This window comes from Ips typographus, linkage group LG9 (genome assembly GCF_016097725.1).
Source record: "Ips typographus isolate SLU linkage group LG9, UJ_Ityp_2.0, whole genome shotgun sequence".
Taxonomy (NCBI): domain Eukaryota; kingdom Metazoa; phylum Arthropoda; class Insecta; order Coleoptera; family Curculionidae; genus Ips; species Ips typographus.
This window is the reverse complement of record NC_138430.1, coordinates 6,395,630-6,418,722: the sequence shown is the minus strand read 5'-3', so window position 1 is coordinate 6,418,722 and position 23,093 is coordinate 6,395,630. Positions and strand designations below refer to the sequence as shown.

The following is a 23,093-nucleotide window of genomic DNA, read 5'->3' as shown; positions in this document are numbered from 1 at the left end:
TTGCAATTCCCAGTTTTCTGACCATCTTGAGAAATGGAAACTGAATCCATAAAAAGAAACATTCAGTTCAACTCACATTTATTCCACTTTTATACAAGTTCATTTACCTACTATTAGTATTCACTTAGAAGCTAAAGTCTTTGGTGTTTAACATCTACAAATAATACGCAATAAGGGTGAAAAAATTGACAGAACCAATTATTAGCTTAAAACGACCTTTTTAGTCAAACAAGTACAATAAAAGTTTCTATTTTGGCTATTTATAAAAGGGTATAGGTAAAGATTAAATATACATATTTGGTACAAAACATCCTCAAAGACACTGGCAAGTCTTGACAATAATAACTAAATATTATATTATTATATAGTTAGTGGAAACAGCGAAGAGCGCGCACACATAAAAAAACAAAATTTCTTCTTTGGCTGGAACCTTATATAAACGAAATATCACAAATTAAACACTAGACAACATCAAATTATTTACACGTAATGTACAGAAGTTTAAAAAAGTAACAAAAAAAAAACCTGTAATTTATATGTAAAAGTAGTTTTCGTAATCGGCGTAAGAGGGTTTGTTTCCGTTACTTGTCTCCGTAATACTGTTGTTATTTTCAAAGACTTTCAGTTCAGTACTTAAATTTTTAACTGTGGCTTCTTTACTGGTTTTTGAGGGTTGAGAACTGGATTTTGCAACAGGAACTAGAGAGGTGGAGGACTTGGACAGTTGCAGTAAATTAGAGTTTGTTGCGCTACGTGCTGGAGTAGCTTTGAACAGTCTGGATGCTGGTAATGGTGGCAGTTCAGACAGCCAAAATATCTGAAATAAAGCCCTTATTTAGATTAAAGGAAATTGGGTCAAATTGAACAAACTCACTTTTCGTCTTGATAAGGGAGGGTAGTCGGGATTTCTCCTTAACAAAAAATTACACTCGTGTGAAGGCAACCAAGCCTGTTGGACTTGCAAAGGCCGGTCGTCTGGATGCAATTTTCTTTGTTGCTCCCTTTCAGGATTTACCTGAAAATCAACAAAAGATAAATCCAGTCAGTTTCACTGCTTTTTAGTCTATTTACCTCATACAGGGAGAACTGCTCCACGCGCTCTTTGCTGTTGTAACAGTTCAACAAAAGGGCAATGAGCTCGTCTACTGTAGTCCTAGCACTGATCAGCAATGACTTGTACTGGGAATTGCTGTTGAGGACCGAGTCGTGCACTTTCACCAGACCACCACGTCGAGTTTGTAAAGAGAATCTATAACACAACAATAATTATATTAAGCATAAATAGATATTAAGTGACATACTTGGAATCTCCTTTCGGATGACAACTTTGCAACACGGCAGGTCTGGCCTCATCGTCCAAGGCCAAGTGAGTCCTTACTCCAGCCTTCCTCACGGTCACCTCCATGCTCAAATAGAACAGTTTCGGGTCGCGGTGCTTCATTTTGTATTTGCCCAAAAGCGTCCCAACCACTTCTTTGCAACTGGTTTGGAACGTGATGCTCAATGTTTTGTATTCGATGTCCGGGCGCAGACATTTGGCATATACTTTGATGGTTGTCTGTGTAACAAATTATCAAAATTAATCAAACAAGCTTTATTTAGTTTACTGTTTTAATGTAAAAATTTGCATTAACATGCAAACAAAAGTAAGAGTACTTCTATGTCAAAGACCTTGTATAACTTATAATTGTGGACTGTAATAAAAACTTCCCAAATAAGAAAAGATGTTTTTTTTTGTTAAAAAACTTAATTGTTGTAAGTTTAATAATAAAAATTAAAAAAAGTTTCCGGTACCGGGAATCGAACCCGAGCCTCCTGGGTGAGAGCCAGGTATCCTAGCCACTAGACCATACCGGATATACTTTTTACTCCCGCATAGGCGGTAGATAAACGGACTAGCACACAGGGCAGCATTTACCACATTTTAACATACACATAGGAATCCTAAGATAAGAAGAAACATCTGCTGCATATCAATGTTCTAGCTAGATAAACATGGAATTAACTTTAAAGTGTTAGTGTACCAAAACCAAAACGGATGTGACGTCATTTGACAGAATTGAACACAGTCAGACTTCCTGATGAAGTAGTCACGTGACTAATACGCTTCACCTCTTTGTTAATTTCCATACCTGGTACTAAAACGTGGGACTTTCAAAGGATACACTTACATGGATATTTTCAGCTTCAACAACATAACGAATACCAGATTTTTCAATACAATTACCGCAAAAATACTGATGATGGTTCATCCTGTACTAAAACGATTTATGTTTTCCGATCAAGACACGCATATATTAATAAATGCGCATTTTAACGATCTCTTCTCGTTTATACGGAAAAAAATGGATGTCACCTAATCTATTTACTTGTCGCGACTAAAACCTAGAATTAGAAAATCAAAGTGTTGGGTCCGCCCGTCCGCTTTTCAGCCGATCGCACTTTTCCGGTCCTTAATGGAATACGGTGTGTGTGTCTAAAAAAAAAGTTTTTAGTTTTAATATTATCACGGTTTTGCTTTAATCAGCCGGGTTTATAAATTGATTTTTGCTACAGCCTGTATGACCACCAGAACTGACCCTTGCAGACCTAAGCAGAGTTTGCCTATCAGTCTTACAGGCGCACATATCCATGCACATACTATATTTATACAAGATATGCAGTTCTAATTATTTATTTACGAGATAAAGAAAACAATATAGTAGCAACTTTCTAATATTGTTTATTGTAGGCTGAATACGCTTAATTAAAAGTGTATATCTCTATTGTTGCCCACCTAGAATGTTTACGAAGCAAATATACGATAAAACGAAAGTGTGGGTAAATCTTTAATAAGTTCTGCTTTTTCTTAAATATTATCTAGTTGAGTGAATATGTCCTTAAAATAGTTTTATTTATCGCAAAATTGAACCATCTACTAAATTGAACACACACATATGTGCGTCTTAAGCCATGTTTACATGTTAATTGCGAGCAAGTTACCCTGTAGGGGAAGATCAGACGTGATTCTGTAACATGTCTAAAGATTTATCTTTATTTGGGGTCCATAAATCCACTTAATCTGTCTAAGCGCCGAGGCTTCGCCTTATCCGCGTGTATATTTGTACTTTTTGGACGACCTTCACCTAAGCAAATTTGTTCTTGTATACCGTGTTAAAATTCCAAAGATAACGGGAAGACTTAGCCCTCTAGTTTTTTGCAAAAACACCGTAATTAAGAGAAATACTGAAGATCACTTTCTGATTAGTTGTGGTTACATTTGATATCTCGTTAGGTCCGAAAAACACACTTTTAAACCAACTTTTTTCCTACTAAATAACTGTTCTAGTAATTAGAACTCTTGTCCAAGAGGTGACCGCGAGTCAATTAACCAATTTACAACAACCCAATTCCACGGTAACGAGAGAGGAAAAAAGTGGAATTTGCTTTGAAAGTGTGTGTATATTTTCCTAACAACTCTTTCGCAGAACAAAGACTTTTAGGGTCAGCTGGATGCAGCAGGGCACTTATTTCTGGCATCTAGAATAAACAAAATCTGAGAAGTTTCGAGTGAATAATTGCAACACGTTTAAGCTCGGCTGCTCAACTTTTCAACATTTGAGTCATAAGTTGGAGTAACCCGACCCATTTACTCTATTACAGAGTAAACGTTGAAAAAATCAGTAGTCAGGTGTGCCCCATCGGTGCCTGGTGCACGTGCGGGAACCAAATGGTTATTTCCGGAGGCAGGGATCATGTTACCGCCTTTTTACGGTCACCCTCAAGCACGATAGTTCCCTATTTGTACATCCTCCAGATCTTTTTGTGTGGTTTATGGCGCCTTTTGTTTCAACACCTTTGTTTAACCGTTCACCAACGTTGCCAGATTTGATCCTACTTGACTTATACAAGTATGTGTTTCCAGAATTGATTAGCTACCATGAGCAGATGAGGTTAACAAGGAATATTTGGTAAGGGAGTACTTTGGTGGTAGATTTTTGTGTAATTTAAGTCAAACCTTACTCGCCATTTACCATATGGTTTCTGGCATATAAAAGGCAGCTGGGTTGTGAGCCACTTATTAAGAACAGGAGGCAGGATGTAAGCCCCTTTTTTTTGTTTTAGGCACGGGCGAAATCCCTGCCACTCTTTCCTGTAGGTTTTAAAGGTGTAATTTAGAAGAATGAAATTTCAGTCTAGACAGAAGAAGTACACAGACTCTTCATACTTGGAAGAAGACTAATAAAGCACATGTCACGGGGTTAATTGGGAGAAAAATCAAAACAGCTGGCGCCCAAAATTAGAACTGTTTCTCTGGCAGCCATCAATGACCAGAAGCATATATTTTTAAATTTACTGTCGTTGTGTCACTAATTTTTGTTTAGGTTACCGCAGTCGCTTGATGTGGTAATCAAACTTATTAAGACACCCGCTATCTCCCTTTACTTCAATTTGAAGTAAATTGATCCCGAAGGCGCACTGTGTTCTTTAATCGCCCACTTCCCGACTCGTGTTTCAAGTAAGCACAAACTTTTAAACATCGTCGGCCCATTGTTTTGTCGCAAGACGTTCCAGTTCATTAGATGGAATGAACACTTCCTTTTTAAAAGCTACGTGCCCGATTGGTTTGGTTCAAAGGGTGTCACTGTTCTGATTTTCAAATTTCAACACAGGATTTAATTGATAAAGGTGACTACCATAAAAAGTTATTTCCGTATACTTAACGATTGGGAAGATTTATTAAGCCAGGAAATACCTGAAAATTATACAGACACAAATGGTTTTTTATCGTTGACGTATTCATGGCGTTTCCTGTAGTAGTTTTTAGTTAAAAACGAATAAAAGATCGGCAGGTCGAATCTAACAGAAAAATTACAAAAAATGTGACAGTGAAATTATGTTTAGAAACCAACTGAACCAACCTCAGACATACAGATATTATTTTCTTATGATAAGATTAGGGGTGATTGACATCCGCTGTAAATATACTCTAGTGATGGCAATTGTTAAAATTGGCAAATATTTGAAAAGAGCGGTAAAAGGATAATCGTTTATCACATACAGGAACTACCCACCCAAAAAAGAAAAATAATAGAATTTTACTTTGTCAAGGTCAATTTATGTAGCCATTTGTATGTAAAGAATAAAGATGGATGTAAATACAAATTACCGTTAAAGATATTGGCACAAAACCACACTCAATATCTTAAGCAATCATTTTAGATCTACTCTCTGGATCTAACTGTACTTAGTTTGTTTGTCCTCCAAGATATTAAAAATGGCGACTAGAGGCACCGCCCTCTGTACAAGAAAGCCTAGAATGTCACTTTTAATGGCGGCGTTAGCGGTTTTCGTTTTGTACACAAACCTATACAGATGCAGTAGAAAATATGTTTTTTTAAATTTTTTCGTGTAGTTGATTAGAAGTTGTGAGTGAAAAATCAAAGAACGCTTCATTCCTGATCCAGATATGTATAGATATGGCTTTTTATACCCAATAAAGTCCAGCCAAAGCAAGTTTGGTTAGAACCCTTTGTCCTGGAAAGTACAACAAACTAATGTGAAAACTGCTCAATCAAAGAAAATTTGGACATCCTTGAAGCTAGGTAAGCAAAACTGGTAAATGGGTTTTATATTATTACCAAGAACTGTAACTCACATACCTATGTATGTAAGAGGCAATAAGTTTACTGAATGAGAAAGCATATTGTACTTACCACTGAGTATTGTGTTGGAGTAAACATTCCAGTTCAAAGCTTTCAACCACTGTTGGGTTCGAGCAGGGCCTTTTGAAAAGTAAAAGACTGACACTTTTGGGCCTTTCACCAAATTGCTTTTACATTTTGGCAAACAAGTGGACGGCATATTGTAGAGGCAATAGAATTTAAGTTAAAAAACCAACAACAAATTATAGAACAATGAAGGAACAATAACAATAGTGATAACACAATAAAATGAACACAAACTACACTTTCACTAGAACAATAAACATATAAACAACAATATATAATAGCAAACAAAAATTACTTTGGCAAGTAATCTCAAGTCTTGACTTTAAACCTTAAAAATTAATTTAATCATCGAAAAACTCAATTTCCACAATACAAACAAATGCAAAATGTCAACCACTATTTCGGCCATATTGGAATTTTTGGCATGCACCTTCTTGGCTTTCTTGTGTACAGAGGGCGGTGCTAGAGGACATCTTTGAGTGACGTTTTTGTTTTTTTTAACGCACTCAATTTGATAAGTTTTAATATTCTTTGTTAATGGAAAAATTATTTTTTAATCACTTATTTGTACCGTTTGGGTACCAACCTAAAATGTGTGGTTCTTAAGGGATGGTCACCATATGCTGATAAACGATGGTGGATACTCTATTCAAAAGCAATTTTACGGTTTGAACAATAACGCAAGTGCACTTCCTCTTCGCATAAATCCCGCCGTGTCGAAAAGGTGGGTTACGTACTAACATTTTCAATACAGTGCCATTGTGACATTAAAGTGTAAAGCAAGTGAACGTTTCCTGTTTTAAGTAATAAATCACCGTGCTTTGTTATTGGGGATTTCGATATTGATACTTGCAATCATTTCAATGATGTGATTTAATCGATCACCTAAAAAAACGAACAGGTGATGGACACAATAAAATAGTTCAAATTCACTGTGAAGGACGTATGGGGGCCTAGACCACATGCCACTCGACACCATGAGAACATCCGATGGGAATTTTGTTCTTTGGCTTCTTCCTTTCCGTTTGGGAATTATCTCGCACCCTGATTGTACGCGCAAGGCTGAGAACTACACAAGACGAAGGAAGAAAAACAATAGGAATCTCGTAAATTGTTGGCGATTACGAGCACTGAAACCACACCACGTAATGTTTGCGTCATATTACGTAAAAACCAAAAGTAGAGGATAGAAAATTTAATTTTCTTGTATGCAAAGCTGAGTTGCTGTTTTACTCATCATCATCATCATCATCAAAATACATTCTAATTTTAAACCCAATAAAACATCGTTGTAATCTCCTCAGTAGCTTGTACTACGGATATGTCTATAAAGCATCTGCAAAGCAGAATTTAATTACTTTTGAAGACCTGATGTTGATGAACTGTATAGTGTTGTTTGTTTGGCCGTTGTAACAATAACAAAAATTCAGTTTTCAATTAAAGCAAACCAAAGAGTGTTGTTGTAGTGCTTACTTTTGATGTCAGATGATAATTAGTTGTTGATTCGAGTCACTAAAGGCCTTTGCCCGGCCTTACAAGCCAACCTAATTCCACGGGAAAAAATATCTTTAAATTCTCACGCTTATAAACTGTTCAGTAACATTTTTTTTACGCTAATGAGCTTGTGCATTGCCACCAGAAATTTTGAATTTACCTGTATTGAACCCTCATTCAACGATGAGTAACTGGATGATCGACTGCCCAAAGGTTCCGGACTAAGGCTGCCGTAAGACGTTGTTGAACTTAAAGACACCGTATCAGCCCTGCTCCTGTAGGGAGACAGCTGCACGTGTTTCATCATCTGCAACAATAAAAAAATCCGATATTGAGTTATAAAAGCAATAATGAGCTTTCTGCAATGTTTGGGAAAGTGCAAGTAAATTATGACTCGATGCTAACTGAATGTGAGAACATCCTGTTTAAATTGTACACTTTTTTCACCTTTAAAATTTGCAATTTGTTATACAAGTGGTAGGTATGAAATTTGATCTAGTTTTACTAATCAGTTGTCTAATCAATAAGGGAAAGTGACTTATAATATCCTAAATTAACGTCACTACCCGCCTACATCCTTATTACGGGAGCATGAGAATTAAGTCAATACTCTCTCTAATCTGATTAAATCAAATGAAAGTTAAAATTGTGCTAGCCATTGCATATGAAAACATTCAGTAAAAAATACCTTATCTTAATAATGTTCCATATAAACCTCTCACTGAGACTAAACATGTAACAATAAACGCCATTCAGCCAATGTGATGTAATAAAAAGTTTTTGTGCAGTGCTAAGAAGTTCTCAAGAAAAATGCTGAAAAAGCACTTGCACAAACAACGGTATAGTTCCCAACTAGAAAATGGTCCATGCAAAAAGTGATATTTGGACCATTCTGTCTAATTAAATAAACGGGCCAGATGGTGGACTGAAATTCCATCGATTTCTAATGGGAAAAATATGAAGATGCCTTAAAACAATTTAGGACCAACCTGAAACCGAATACGGTCTGAAAAGGAAGCTGGCCATACCGCAGAGATTTGGTTGACTGTGTTAAAAAACTATGGTTTATCAATTTCCATGACTAATTGAATTAAGCAATTTCAAGGGTTCGATAATGTCAATTTTTCTCATGCAAATCCTCTCGTAGTATATTCTATTCACTCATAAGTAAGTAAATGCAATATGAATTACTAATCGCAACTGCATAACACGATTGTAATTCGATTCAGCACACATTGCAACCATACATTATACACATTAATTCTATTGCGGTTTGTCTTTTCTTCTTCCCACACACACACACAAACGCTTCCAGATGGTATTAACTTTTCTCCTTCTTGTAATCTCGCCTTATTCTTGTTGCAATGAATTGATTATTGTTTCAATGGCACGGCGCTAACAGATTCAAAACAAATGTCTGTATCGACTCGAAAAACCAATTACACTGTAATTACTGTTTATATTTTTTTTTAGAATAAGCTGTTACAGTGTTATACACCCTGTATATGTTATAGTTTAAAATAGGTGATGATGATTTCGGATACGATCTAAAAATCACATGACACCATGTTTACAAAATCACACGGAGGTCACGTGAAGTTTGTCACGTTTGGACTCTCAATCTTATCGTTGACACGTAAAGGATGTTGCATTGGTCCAGTAAAGTATTCATAACTATTAATTTGTTTTAATGTGTCACTACTACTTAGCAATATTTAAAGTTGTTTTGCAGTGCATTTTTGTTTAGCTTTTTTTAACTATAATAACATTCAAACTGCTTAGGAGTAAAGAAAAAACAAAAAATTAAAACTATGAATGCAACACTTAAGATGTCCACCTCCGCTTGTCAAATTAGGGCGCGCAAAACTCAAACTGTCTAAATAGCCAAAAGTACACTATTTTCACTTTTTTCCAGTTCAGGATTCTTTTTGACAGCCTTAAAGCTTAAACAATAACAATTATTTGAAATATAACAGTTAGACTATAGGCAAGAATATGGGTTTAACCATAAAGTAACACGATCGGGCCTTTCTGGGAAGTCTTCCCACACGCCCTTAATTTCATATTGTACCGTTGTTTGGCGTCCCCAACAACTGAAAGAGACTTGACACTCTTTTACTAAGCTTGGGACTGAGATAAGAATCAATAATAAGAATAATCTGTGTCAGAGGCATATGGCTGCTGTATTTTCCCTGAATCGATTAGTTCACTGTGTAAACATCCATGTATGGTTTAAATTCCTAATAAGTCTTATGCACGTGGTAACTGCTGGTACGACCTTCACAGAATGGTAGAAAAAGTAGCGCAACCAATTTGTTGTTAAAACAAAAAAAATTTGCAAATTTGATGAGAATCATTGTTAACAATAATTGTGAGTTGTTTTAGCGTTTTAAAGTGAGACACTATTGTCAATTTACTGATGGTATTGAATTAAACGTTCTTCAAAGAAGTGCTTGTCCTTCACCAGATTTCCAACCGAGAAACCCTTTTAAGATCGTCTCGGTACATATTGCGGCTTGGGTTTTTGTCGGAACCAGAAAAGAGCAAAACGGAGGACAAAAGGGCATTTGAAGATTTAATAAAGTTGCGTCGGCAGGATTAATTGGATGGCTTTATGCAAAGGACGGCGTTCTTTTCCATGGTTGATGTTATCTGGCCGCAGTTGCAGGCGAAACGAGCCGACGCAAACAATGTCAGCCACGCAAAATAAAATATGTGATGAACGGATTGATGTTGCATGGAGAAAAAGTGACATTGTTGTTTTATTGATATTGCAGGTGTGCTAAACATTACATTTTGATTTGTTACGATGCATGTTTTGCATACAAATTCAATTATCCATACGAAATCAGTTAAGTCAAAATGTACAATAGGGAATCTCAGCACAGTGATTGGTCAAAAAAGCAACCGAGAGCATATTTCTTCTCTGTATCATTTTTGCGACATTCAAAGGAATTTAAGCTGTCCAATAAAACGTTGATTACAACATACGATCATCTGTAGACTCGTTAGCGATCGACATCAACACTGATCTGACAGTTAAAGTAGTTCAAAATCGCGTTTATCCACCAACGAAACCTGTTAATTAAAACTGGCTCTGTTAAAAAATTTATGTTACCTTGCTGCAGGCCAAAGAAATTACTCTCGCCACCATCTTCGGCCTCTCTCACATGAAATTCCAAACATACTATAGCCTTACGTAAGCGATTCGACCGTTTTTCGTCTTTTGAACTGGTTACCGGATTGATATTGGTAAATTGGTGCGAATTGACCAGATTTTAAACGCACCACACACAGGATGTCGTGTTTTCTAGGTTACGCTTTATGGCAGGCGTTTTATATGGAACTTTAGATTTTTTATCGTCAATGTGGAGCAATTGCAGTGTATTAATGTGTAGGTTATTTGTATACAACACTAGAATGTTGCTATTGCTCAATATTTCCGTTTTCGTACAGTCAATGGATGATGTTAATGTTCGTTTAAGTTCTCAATTCAAACACTTTGACACATGTTAGGTGACATAACTTTTCATATTTGTGAGTGAGCAAGTTGGCTTTGTTTACGCAATTTAAACACTGACTGAATCCCTTTAATGGAGCAACCAGTTCAACATCCTGTCCATCAAAGCCAATAAAATGAATTGCGGAAAAAGTGAGGCGCGTTATGAACGCATCCTGCTTCCTGTGAAATATCCCGTTGGTTCGAATAGTGGGCCAAAAGCGTCTGCGAACCAATCAGAGCGTATAGCTCAACTTTTTCCCTAAAAAGAATCACTTTTTGACCACTGCAAATTTCTTTTCCAAGAATGCAATATCGCATATCGAACAGGAAATTCTCTGTATTTGTGACACTCGTAAAAAGAGAAAAAGAGTAAATGTCGCTATTAAGTTACTCATTAAAAGTCGTTACGCTCATGAATCAATTTATTTATAAGGCCACTTGCGCCATTGCCAGATGAATAATCTCTTTTTTGTTACGTTTTTTCTCAGGAAACTGGCTCTGATGTGTGCAACTGTGGAATTTTATCTTGTTGTGTATTTTTGGTTGCTATCTCCACCTACACTGTAGGTTTCTTGGTCAATCCACCCACAGTGGATCAATACCCAAGTAACGAGAAATTAACCTGCGATGTAAACATAGTAGGTGGGCCATATGGTAAAAATCAAGCACCAAGTAAGTTTCACTCTTTAAATGTTAATATTGGCTTTTTAAAGGCGTCACTTTTCGTCACTTTAAGCCCACAAACTTCCTACCTAACGAAAGGAAGCTCGACCTTATAAGTAGAACGGTTGTGTTTGTTAATGGTATAATGTAGATTTTATTCCAAATAACACATTATCGAATCAATTGCATTACGAAAAATCCAGTGGGACCCAAGGAAAACAGGTGAACAGTTGGTGGCTGTTTAAAACTGTAATAAATTTCTTTAAATAAACAAAAAACTACCTACGTGGCCAAAATCGATTTTGGCAATCACAACAATACATGTTATCGGTTTTATTAACATCATTTATAATATGCGAACCGCAATATCCTCCACGTCCAAAAATGCATTTGGTCGACCCAGATTACCATATATTTTTCGAAAACCGCACTGTGCATAGTTGTTTAACCGCAGTATTTCGTTACCAATCAGTTAGGGCGGGGAGGAAACTGACACCACGTAGTGTCGATTTACTATAAAAAAAAGAAAAAAACCGGGTTCATTTTTCTCGGTGGAATGTCGACCTTGGTATAGAAATTTCAGTTTGGTTGGACGCGCTAAAAGAGAATAAAACCGACTGGTGTAAATGCTTTTTAGACCTAAACTTTGCAGCATCAATGTAGCCATTTTGATGCCAGGATGCAAAACTAGTTCACTCTGTATCCTCTCACTGACTTAATTTTTGCAGGAAGCACTCGCTGTTGTTTTATATTGGATTGGAATTGGCCTTTTAAAGGATTTGCAAGCTTTTTACTCATCACAAAGTCATATCATCCGCTAAATATGGCAAGTTTAGTGCAAAACTAATGTTTATAGAGATATGGTAGTATTCAAAATACTACTAAGCTCTGTTCAGTGATTTTTGCGTCACATCCCTTACCTCATTTCATTAGACAAATATCTAATAAAAATGTGTGTTTTATAACTTGATACTACCAGTTATTGTCAGTTTGACGGTTAAACTTTTCCTTAACTATTTTAAATTGTCAGAGGCCTCTATAGAAACATTTTGAAAGTTCCATAGACCTCTAAAGTGAGAGAGTCCTCTCCAAGTGTCTTAAGCCTTTCCATAGTTGTTTTAAATTGCCAAAGGCTTCCAAGACCATTTTGAAAGTTCAATAGTCCTCTAAATGCTAGAAAAACCTTCTAAAAAGTGCCAGAGGCCTCTAAGATCGTTTTGAAAGTTCAATAGTCCTCTAAGTGCCATTGAAAACCTTTTAAAAATTGCCAGAGTCCTCTAAAAGTCTCTTAAGCCTTCCTATACCTGTTTTAAATTGCCAAAGGCTTCCAAGACCATTTTGAAAGTTCAATAGTCCCCTAAATGCTATTAAAAATCTTTTAAAAAATGCCAGAGGCCTCTAGAACCATTTTGAAAGTTCAGTAGTCCTCTAAATGCTAGAAAAACCTTTTAAAAAGTGCCAGAGGCCTCTAAGATCGTTTTGAAAGTTCAATAGTCCTCTAAGTGCCATTGAAAACCTTTTAAAAATTGCCAGAGTCCTCTAAAAGTCTCTTAAGCCTTCCTATACCTGTTTTAAATTGCCAAAGGCTTCCAAGACCATTTTGAAAGTTCAATAGTCCTCTAAATGCTATTAAAAATCTTTTAAAAAGTGCCAGAGACTTCTAGAACCATTTTGAAAGTTCAGTAGTCCTCTAAATGCTAGAAAAACCTTTTAAAAAGTGCCAGAGGCCTCTAAAAGTCTCTTAAGCCTTCCTATACCTGTTTTAAATTGCCAAAGGCTTTCAAGACCATTTTGAAAGTTCAATAGTCCTCTAAATGCTATTAAAAATCTTTTAAAAAGTGCCAGAGGCTTCTAGAACCATTTCGAAAGTTCAGTAGTCCTCTAAATGCTAGAAAAACCTTTTAAAAAGTGCCAGAGGCCTCTAAGATCGTTTTGAAAGTTCAATAGTCCTCTAAGTCCCATTGAAAACCTTTTAAAAATTGCCAGAGTCCTCTAAAAGTCTCTTAAGCCTTCCTATACCTGTTTTAAATTGCCAAAGGCTTCCAAGACCATTTTGAAAGTTCAATAGTCCCCTAAATGCTATTAAAAATCTTTTAAAAAATGCCAGAGGCCTCTAGAACCATTTTGAAAGTTCAGTAGTCCTCTAAATGCTAGAAAAACCTTTTAAAAAGTGCCAGAGGCCTCTAAGATCGTTTTGAAAGTTTAATAGTCCTCTAAGTGCCATTGAAAACCTTTTAAAAATTGCCAGAGTCCTCTAAAAGTCTCTTAAGCCTTCCTATACCTGTTTTAAATTGCCAAAGGCTTCCAAGACCATTTTGAAAGTTCAATAGTCCTCTAAATGCTATTATAAAGTGCCAGAGGCCTCTAGAACTATTTAGAAAGTTCAATAGACCTCTAAATGCTATTGAAGACTTTTTAACAAGTGTTTTAAACCTTCTGGAAATCATTTTTTTTTATTTGTTGGTATATGAACATTTTTTCAACGTAAGAACCAATAGAGCCATGGAAGTTGTAGAAAATGACGGAATTCAGTGCAGTTAAAACATTATTGGTTAAAAAAGGTCTGTTTTCCATTTTTCAGCGAAATATGAACGGACCTTGGAAATGGGAGAAGCTATCCGAACAAAAACCGTACAGAAAGCACAAAAAATACACGACAATACACATGTGCATATCTAATTCTGTTTATGTACTTGTTGGTGTCGATTTACTTTCAGTAGTAATGCGCACTATAGGGTGGTTCAACTTGACAAGTTGATGAACAAATATGGATATTAAAGGGTGTGGTAACATTAGTAAATTGCAATGGGGGTTTTGACCCGGACGACTGTGTTTGAATTTCCCCCAAAGTAAATAAGGTGTGGTTTTTCCCCCTAAGTTTGAACGACTAATAAAACCTTAACTTGCTCTTGTTAGGCAAAGTGTAAGAAACTGATTGTGTTTTTGCTACTAAAGGCACGTTTTAAAACTATTTCTCTAGAAATACTGTTATTCTTAATCACTACGAAATGAAGATAAAAAGTGGTGGCAGGGTTTCCAAGAGCAGTTTTTGAAAAAAAGAGTGGTAAAATATTAACCAGAGGACGATTCGCACTCCTTTATGGTTTAACAACTTTTGACCGCAAAGCTTTTTGATCGCTTCAAGTAGTCTAATTTTAATACTGGCTACATATTTATAGTTGTATTGTTTTTCTAGCTGAGGAGATAACCAAACCGACGTGCCGCCACATTATCGTTCAATTCGATAACAAAAATGATGAATGTCTACAATAAAACCGGTCGACCTTTCAACCCTTGATAATAATAACGCAACTATTAAAGATATACACACTATTTTATGCCCGATTTAACATGACTCTAAATAAACTTTTCGGTGTCTGTAGCCTAATTAACTGAGAACAAAGTGTTTGATTAATTTATAACCAAAAAGGTCAATACAATAATTGCCTAATCTAAAATGCCATCGTAAGCTATGTGTGGCAATTTTCCTGAAACACATATTTAGCGATAACTGAGAATAAAAATAATTGCAAAAACAATGAATTTTCTTTGAACTTATTGTTTCTCGGTAAACAATTTTTGAATGTTAGTTTTGTAATAATGGAATTTCCTGAAGTGTCCACTCTATCATTATGCGCTACCGTGTGTGTGTGTGTGTGTAATAATCCCGTCACTTCTTTGAATAGTCACAATTCCAAAGAAACTGTATGTGGTGTAGTAATACCGAAATACCGATTTGCTAATTAAATCGACCTAATGAATGTCGCGATATTCAATATAATACTGCTTGGCATTGAACGATTTGTCCGATAATACGTCCTGTTTTTAATAACAGGATATACATACTACAGCTGTTATTCACCAGTTTAGGATTGTTGTTTTATTCACTGCCTAACTGAAGGGTTAAATAATTGGCTTTACAGGAAAAATACAATAATTCCTAAGTTATTTTTATATCGCACATCACAACCGTGACCTTTATAGAAATTCACGGTAAAGCAATGATGCATCCAGAGGAGTCATTTTCCGGTTAAAACAATTAAAAAAATCACGATTGTGTGTAATTCTTAATTGTTTTTTTTGTGCTTCAATCTGGCATTAAACGCTGAGAAATTACAAACAATCGAGACGATTAAGAGAGTTGCTACAGGAGGCTGTCAACGTGTTATTTAACTGTACTAACTAAAAAAAAAATGGAGTCTGGTACAGTTACAACTGTGTCAACCAATTAAGGTGGTTGCTAATCTCTTAGTTATGTCACGTGATAAATTTAGTATCTTTGTTTGTTTCAAGGGATTCAACCGAGATGGGAAAATGTCATTGGCATCACGCTTTCATTGGGGGCGGTAGCCATTATAGGTCTGTTCGCAGAAGCAATCCCTGACCGGTTTCCAACTCAGAAACAGTAAATGTCAAGTTTTATTGGTTGAATGCTTACGTAACTATGACGTATTCTTGTGACTTGTGACCAATGGATATACAGGTGTGGTAAATCCAAAACCGACCATAGGAAAACCGTGTAACTGACAGAGAAACGTAGATAATTGCATGCGTGGGACAAAGACAGAAAACGAAAAAAATACCAAGTAGGCCATATTTTCAGTACGCTGTTGCCAAAATCCAATACCGTCGACAAAATGTATTGGATTGGTATTAGTATTTTCCAGGAAAATGACATGATGCATGTCAACTTATTTTTTGATGCTGGCTATCGAATGGTGAATTATTGACATTAAAAACTGGACCACCCTGTATTTTGACGGTTGAACAAACCTTCCTCCTGTCACCTGTCATAGGAACCAAGTTACGAGCTGTCAAATTGTTACACCTTCAATATTTGTAGTACACTTAGACGTTTACGGACGTCGTACAGTTAAAACGTATTTTAAGTCAAATATTTTGAAAGAAAATTGTAAAGTAAGTTAAAAGATTTTTTTGCGACGTTTGAACAAACCTTCCAGCTGTCATAGTAGCCAAGTTAGCAATAAGGACACCTGTCATCTTAAAACAAACAAAAGAATTGTGACAGTTTGGGGATTTTTTGACAAATGTAGCAACCCTAGTATTTTTGACAGTAATAATGGCTGACCAGCTGTTTTTGAGTGAAAGCATTTTCTTTTCTATCTATGATATCTTTCTACTTCTTTCTAACACAATTCACCAAATCAAAACACCTTGTCAAACTTAACCTAGCATCCGGTTCCTGCTAGCAGAATCAATGAAATGTCAACCAGGTACTAGATTGTATAGATCTATTCCGTTTTAACTTCACTAATATTACAGAACCATCATTTTTACGTCACGGCTGCTGAAGACCTTCCGGTATCAACCCTCCGATTCAAACCGTGGGATACCAACTTCCCTGTTTTCTGATTATCCCATATAACACACATTTCCGTTGTTGGCACCAAAAATTGCAATTAAATTCAACTCATACAATAAACAACTTAAAGTTTAATAAACTCGATGATGTGTGTATTGAAACATTGGTAGAATCTATATGGCGTATTACACAACATAAAGTTTATATTACCTTCAACTTCCGGTGAATCGATGTTACGAGTCTGTGGACCTTGTTTGGAATTTTAATAACAATCATTATTATTCGTGATCAGGCAAAAGGGTTACTAAAGCTGTCAGGCACTGTAGAACATCAATCTTTAGTTCGTACATTTTTTTTGTGAAAAGAAAAACGCGTACGTTCTCGAATTCTTTAAGGAAATTCCAAAGCAATCAAGTGCATAAACGTTGGTTGACGCACGCGACCACATGGAATGTGGTGGGTTTTTTTTTATGGTAATGAGAAGTAGATTTGGCTGTTTCTGTCAGGAAACAACATATTTGAAAAACAATGTTGTTGACAAGGAACTGCAAAAATTGTTAAATTGATTTCACTGTATATTCAATTCCATGTAAATATACGGGCTGCTGCTAAACAATAAAAGTGCGGAAATGGGTAAAAAACATGCGGAAAACAGGAAATTATCATTGTTTGTTTTTCAACAATAAAGTGACTATAACGAGAGTTTGGGGATATTCAAACAGTTCTAGTCCGCTTACTCCAATTTTATTAATTATTATCCGGTGCTAGTCGAAGCAAATTAGAATATTAATAGTAATTTAATAACAACTCTCTTCAAGTGATAGCAATGCGGAAAGCACAACAAAACGGCACTAAACGTCCGGCATTATCGACGATTTATCATAAGTGATGTTTTACGGCCCTCCCAAATGGTGGAATAATATTTATTTTTTTACTCACTTGTTTCCGCAACTTGACAGATTTAGCTCCGCTCCCAAAGGAAATTCGTTCGTCCTTAAATCAACAATCTATAATTTTTTCTCAAATAAAGATGTGGTAAGAGTGGCACATCCTTTGTGTATTAATAAACTCTAAAACGCCTACTCGTTGGACAATTAAGTCTTGCTAGAAAATACCTTTTAGATGAATACCAATAATTCTTGCCACTGCAACTAATCAATGGCAATTATAAGCATTTTAATTGTCAACGAAGTTGTTTTAATATAACAAGACCTTGACACTGTGTAATAAACGCAATAGCTCGCCATTTGTTTGTCCTCCAGAAGTTTGTTTACATTTGACAACTTATTTAAGAATCAATTTTGTATTCTAGAGATTATAATCCAATAAGATGTCTTATTAAAAAAGTTGCTCAACTATACATTCAACTTAACAATCCCTTTCTCTCTCTTAAAGTGATTATATTTTTAGTAATTTTCTCTCAATTACTTTAAAGAAATATAATTTTAGGGACCCCACATTACAAAACAACGGGACCTAAATATCTTTTAGAAGCCAGTTTCGACTAACGAGCGCAATTATTAGTAACCGGTCTAGCTTATACGATTTTCAATTATAAATAGATAACATTTTTGAGTTTAACTTTGTAAACAGTTGACGAATAATCTTTGGTTCTTCAAAAGATGGGTCACGCAATGTAAATTACCATATCAGGTAGACGACAGCCTAAGTCAATACAGACCGTATCTGGTGTTTAAGGAGTCGTGTAAAGGTTCTTCCAGTTTTCAAACAAAAGTCACGTTCTGTTGTTAAGTACGTATGTAAGTAAAAGACTGAATAAATTCAATTTGACCGTATTAATCAACTAGTGCGGTAAATAAGTCAATATTGACCAGATTTGGTAACCGGCACGTTTCGGAGGTTCAAATTGTTTGAACCTACATTGGCACGTGCCAGATGGACCGTTTTATGTAACTATTGCATAATTCTCGTGTGCGCATGTTTTAGTTAAGTGATTTGTGGTGGCTTAAAACCACACCAGAATTAGCATTACTAATTCAACATTATAAATGTGGCGATTGCCCCTGAATTACAATGCTCGTTATCAGAATAATACATTCAACGCAAATATGCATTTTATCATTGTAGGAAATTGTTCAACCTCATGGAACTAAGTGTTAAAATATTCGTCAAGGTTCAAGAAAATGCAATGATAATAAATCCTTTAAAATATATATTACGTTATAATTTTCAAACTAATTACGCTTTGTGAACGATTTTCCTAGTTATCCTAAACAGCAATTAAAACAAAGTTGTTGCAGGAATGTTCAGGGTATCTTGTGTAGATCATAATTAGTGGTTAGAGAGTCACATGATCTTTTTATAAGAAGTTCGATTAATGTCACATGTTGAACTGTCAGATTAAGTTAGATCACTGATAGTGGGTTGTTTCTGATTGGTCAAAAAAGCAGTTTTTAGCTTGCTGCTTTTTTTGACCAATCACAAACAGTGTGCCACATCAAAACTGGACCCTGGCCCTAATAAAGTACATAAACCGTTTTAAGTATTTATCAAACCTAATGAGAACTGGAATAAATAATTATTATTATATAGTCGTTAGCGACAATTTGCGCACTTTATCTAGAATTTATGAAATATTATAATCATACTGGCAGTATCATAAAGCGTATCGTGGGAACCTCGCTTCAATTCCGCGTCTACTTCTATATTTCTATTCGACTGAATTCCGCCTTTTCGAAGACTTGCAACTTCTTGGGAATCTGTAATTAGTGATGAAACGACTAGTCTACGTATGATTGAGAAGGTTTCATGTTTAAAGTAACTGCTACATGAATTTCCCGATCAATCTGCATTTGACACTGTGTGAACTGCAGGACGTTATAAAGCGTAATAACTTTTATGGTACCAGTTTGAAATGAAACCTACGTAGGGTTATGAGAACCAAAAAAGAAAAACGAAACAAAAGACAAAGAGACGCGTAGGCCACCACCAACAAGAAGAAAATTAATTATCCAGTCTCTTCTTACACTCAACTTATCAAATGCAATTATGTAAATATGATAATCGGTTTGTTCACTCGTAAACGAGTTAAAAATCACCGTGACTCATCAAAAAATTACCTTCTTCTGCTGAGAAATAATATGATTACATTATTATTTTTGCATTTCAGTTTTATCCTCGATATTGACACCAATTTGCGAGGGGTAGACCGCCGATCATTTTTTGTACACCAAAATGCCTTTTTGCATACAAAATACCTTGAAATGCCTTTAAAATACCTCACAATGCTTCAGTATTGCTCAAAATGAGTAATAATGCCTCAAAACTGCCTAAAATGCCTCATATTACCTTGAAATACCTCAAAATGCCTTTAAATTATTTAAACAGCCTCAGAATGCCATCAAATATACACATTTAGTTATAAGGCCCCTGGTATTGGGACAATGATGATGAAATACACCCTTTTTTTGGTCACGTGGCTGTTTTTATGTCAGATTAATTAAGTAGCATGTCTGCTTTTACAATTTGTATTAATGATTAAAAAAAAATGACTTCCTCAGGTTACCTGAATGCTTTTCCAAATTTTGATGAACCAAAAGCTTAAAATTCATTTTTTTAAAAGTCACGTGACAGTTTTTAGGTTAAGTTAAGTGACAACGTAAAGATGATCCAAATATTTGAGACTTGATTTGACCTGTAATAGTAACCAAGTTAGCACGTGTCAAATAAGGACACCTATCATCTAAAAGAAACAAATTAAATAGTATGTAGTATTTTAAATTTAGACAGTTGTAAAATTGTAACAACTACGTCACGTGACTTTGATAATTCAATTTTTCAGCCATGGGACGGTTGTAAAAACTTAAATTGCAAAATACACGTCACGTGACTTCTCTGTCAAAATTAATCACATGACCGTTAAAATGTGGTTTAAACTTTAAAAACTTGGTAAATTAAATTTAGACTATTTTAGAGAGTTGTAAAAGCTGAAATTGAAAGAGACACATCACGTGACTTTGATTATGCACTTTTAGAGTTTGCAACACTGTAAAGTCCAGTTGACACCTGTCAAAAATACTGTCACAGAAAAACTTGTCCCAAATCTTTCATTAGAATAAATTACCCACCTGAAAAAATTCTTCTCACATTATAAAGACTTTTGAGTTATTTTGATCATTACTGCTGTGTAAACATAATTCCGGCTCTAATTAGCCTAACCTACTTAAGTCGAGAATTTTGTATGTTTTTAGAGGTACCAGCCTAATAGATCCATTAACATTAAAGCCATTTCAACACGTGGAATCGTGCGTAATTATTCCCAGTGGTCAAAATGAGGCGTGAAGCACCAAAAAAATAAGGTTAATAAGTTCGAAAAGCCAGAAAATCTATTTAGTTGATGAAGTATCCAAGTTAAATTAGGCGCAATTATTTTTTTCCTTGGGTTTGTAAGAAAAATTGTTACAATAGAATTCCCATCTGGTTGCGGAAAACAATAAACAAAAGAAAAATTGAAAACTTGTCACGTGTTAATAGGTGTAGTTTTACATTAAATTTACATGTGCAGCATTTGCGTCAATCTCAGCACATGTACCCTCCAGGACTGAATATTGTTATTTCATTGACTCAGACTTGCATGTTGACGTATTGAAATCGTGACAGCTTTTAATTAGCTTTTCTGTACTATTTTCGGTCTATTATATCACTGAAAGTTGCTGTATTTACAAGCTTTTAATTACGCATTAATAAACCAGTCTGATTTTGATTTTACGCTGAATTAAACTTTTGACAGATATTAGTTAATTAATGACAAGTGACATTTGAACTAATAGGGCGGGGTTATGGATATCTTGACTACCTTCTCTAGTCTAGACTTTCAAAATCAACTGGTTTAGCTACCGGATTTATTCGGTAATTTACGTCATATCGTAGGTAGGTAGTAATTTGTAGCACCGCTTTTTGACCTTGCTTGATTGTTTATTAATGTTTGTGTAGTACTATAATACAGTACAAACAATTTTTCAGATGTTACTCGAAGATATAAATAATACGAGAGATTCATGCGGGCCTACACCAATTAACCGGAGTTAGAGCGCCGTTAAACTTAATAATCACAAATTCAATTTTCCTACTATTGGTTTGAGATAAAAAAAAATGAAGGGACGATCTTCATAAATGTTATTCTTTTACAATGACGTGTTTACATTTCGATTTAGATAAGTGATCAAACATGGTTGTTGACTTTTTTTCTGTAACGGATGTTAACGTGCTCAAGAACTTCTATTATACCTATAACAAGGACGCTACAGTTAAGCCTTGTTAAAGACAAAGGTCTTCAAGTTCAAATATTAAGTCAATAAGATGTATAATTGCTTAACGTTAATTTCAGTTATTAAGCAACATTTTCCACCTTAATGGCTGTTAATCCTATTTTTGTTTGTTATTTGCTTATTAGTTTCCTAAATTGTTCCAAGAAAAGTTTAATGTCAAACTAAATAGTTTTTATTGTCGTAAATGAGCAGTGTTTTATTATGAATCGTAAGATTACGATTTTTGCGTAAAATAATAATTTTGTTTTTTGGATTCAACAATTATGTGTGTTTCAAATCACAATTACTAGGCAAAACGTAATTAATTTCCTGGTTTGTTGCAAGTAAGTTTAGACCTTAAAGTATTTTTTGAATTTCTTTTGAAAATTAATAATTTGTTATTAAATAATATTTTAAATGACTTACCTTTCAAATGATTTTTTAAAAAACAAATAATCCTAAGTCTCCAAAAAACATAAACACGATCGTCAATGTGTACCGCACATGTACCGCACAGTTCTGTACAGAATACCCCGTCTACTTTACTGCACTACTGACGGTAAACTGAGGCTCGTCGAGCTTTGACTTTGCGTACTTCATACGAGACAAACGGTGGGGAAGAACCTTTATTGAGCTTTTACAAGAAGATATGCCATAGTTGGCTGATATGGTCGTGGTAAAGGTGATTGTTTGGAATAGCTAATAATTAACAAGCCACTTTAGTCCTCAATGATTACAACGGGCATAAAAATGCAATTTTAAAAACTATCAAAAACCTTGTGACAGAGAAAGCAGCGATGAGATAAAAGAAGTGTAGTCGTTTCCTGCGTCCGTAAACTTTGAGATAAAAGCTAATAAACATGGAACCATCACGTTCCCGGGTTCGAGACAAACAGAACCCGAATTCCTTATAATTAACACTTCAAACTCACACTTCCAGTAGTGTAAACAGAAGGAGGCAAAGAATTAAGAGATTGATCGATTTTTACTAACTATCGATAGAGGCACAACATTAAGTTTTGACGTTAATGATCCAAAAATCACGTGACGTGAAACGAATATACTTTGACAGCATAGCATTTTACAGGTTTTGTGTATGTGTATTTTTTTCGTTTTAAACCACTCTGTGTATA

The 23,093-nt window shown here is 35.3% G+C and overlaps 1 protein-coding gene and 1 non-coding gene across 5 annotated transcripts; both read right to left on the bottom strand.

The window, feature by feature from the left end:
• Positions 1 to 61: 61 nt before the first annotated feature.
• Positions 62 to 22,544, bottom strand: rau (RA domain-containing protein rau). Of its 4 annotated transcripts, none has more exons than XM_081986709.1 (6): positions 22,387 to 22,544; positions 7,366 to 7,512; positions 1,302 to 1,558; positions 1,072 to 1,249; positions 875 to 1,015; positions 62 to 817 (listed from the first exon to the last, which is right to left on the bottom strand). In XM_081986709.1, exons 2-6 carry the CDS (start codon positions 7,510 to 7,512, stop codon positions 533 to 535), a joined length of 1,008 nt encoding a protein of 335 aa, XP_081842835.1. In that variant the 5' UTR covers positions 22,387 to 22,544; the 3' UTR covers positions 62 to 532. The 4 variants fall into 4 exon arrangements, with proteins under 4 accessions (XP_081842835.1, XP_081842833.1, XP_081842834.1 ...); XM_081986707.1 differs by lacking the exon at positions 22,387 to 22,544 and adding an exon at positions 16,904 to 17,032; XM_081986708.1 differs by lacking the exon at positions 22,387 to 22,544 and adding an exon at positions 10,324 to 10,480.
• On the bottom strand, positions 1,786 to 1,857 carry TRNAE-CUC (transfer RNA glutamic acid (anticodon CUC)). Its single transcript has one exon. It is a non-coding gene; the product is annotated as a tRNA-Glu (tRNA).
• Positions 22,545 to 23,093: the final 549 nt, after the last annotated feature.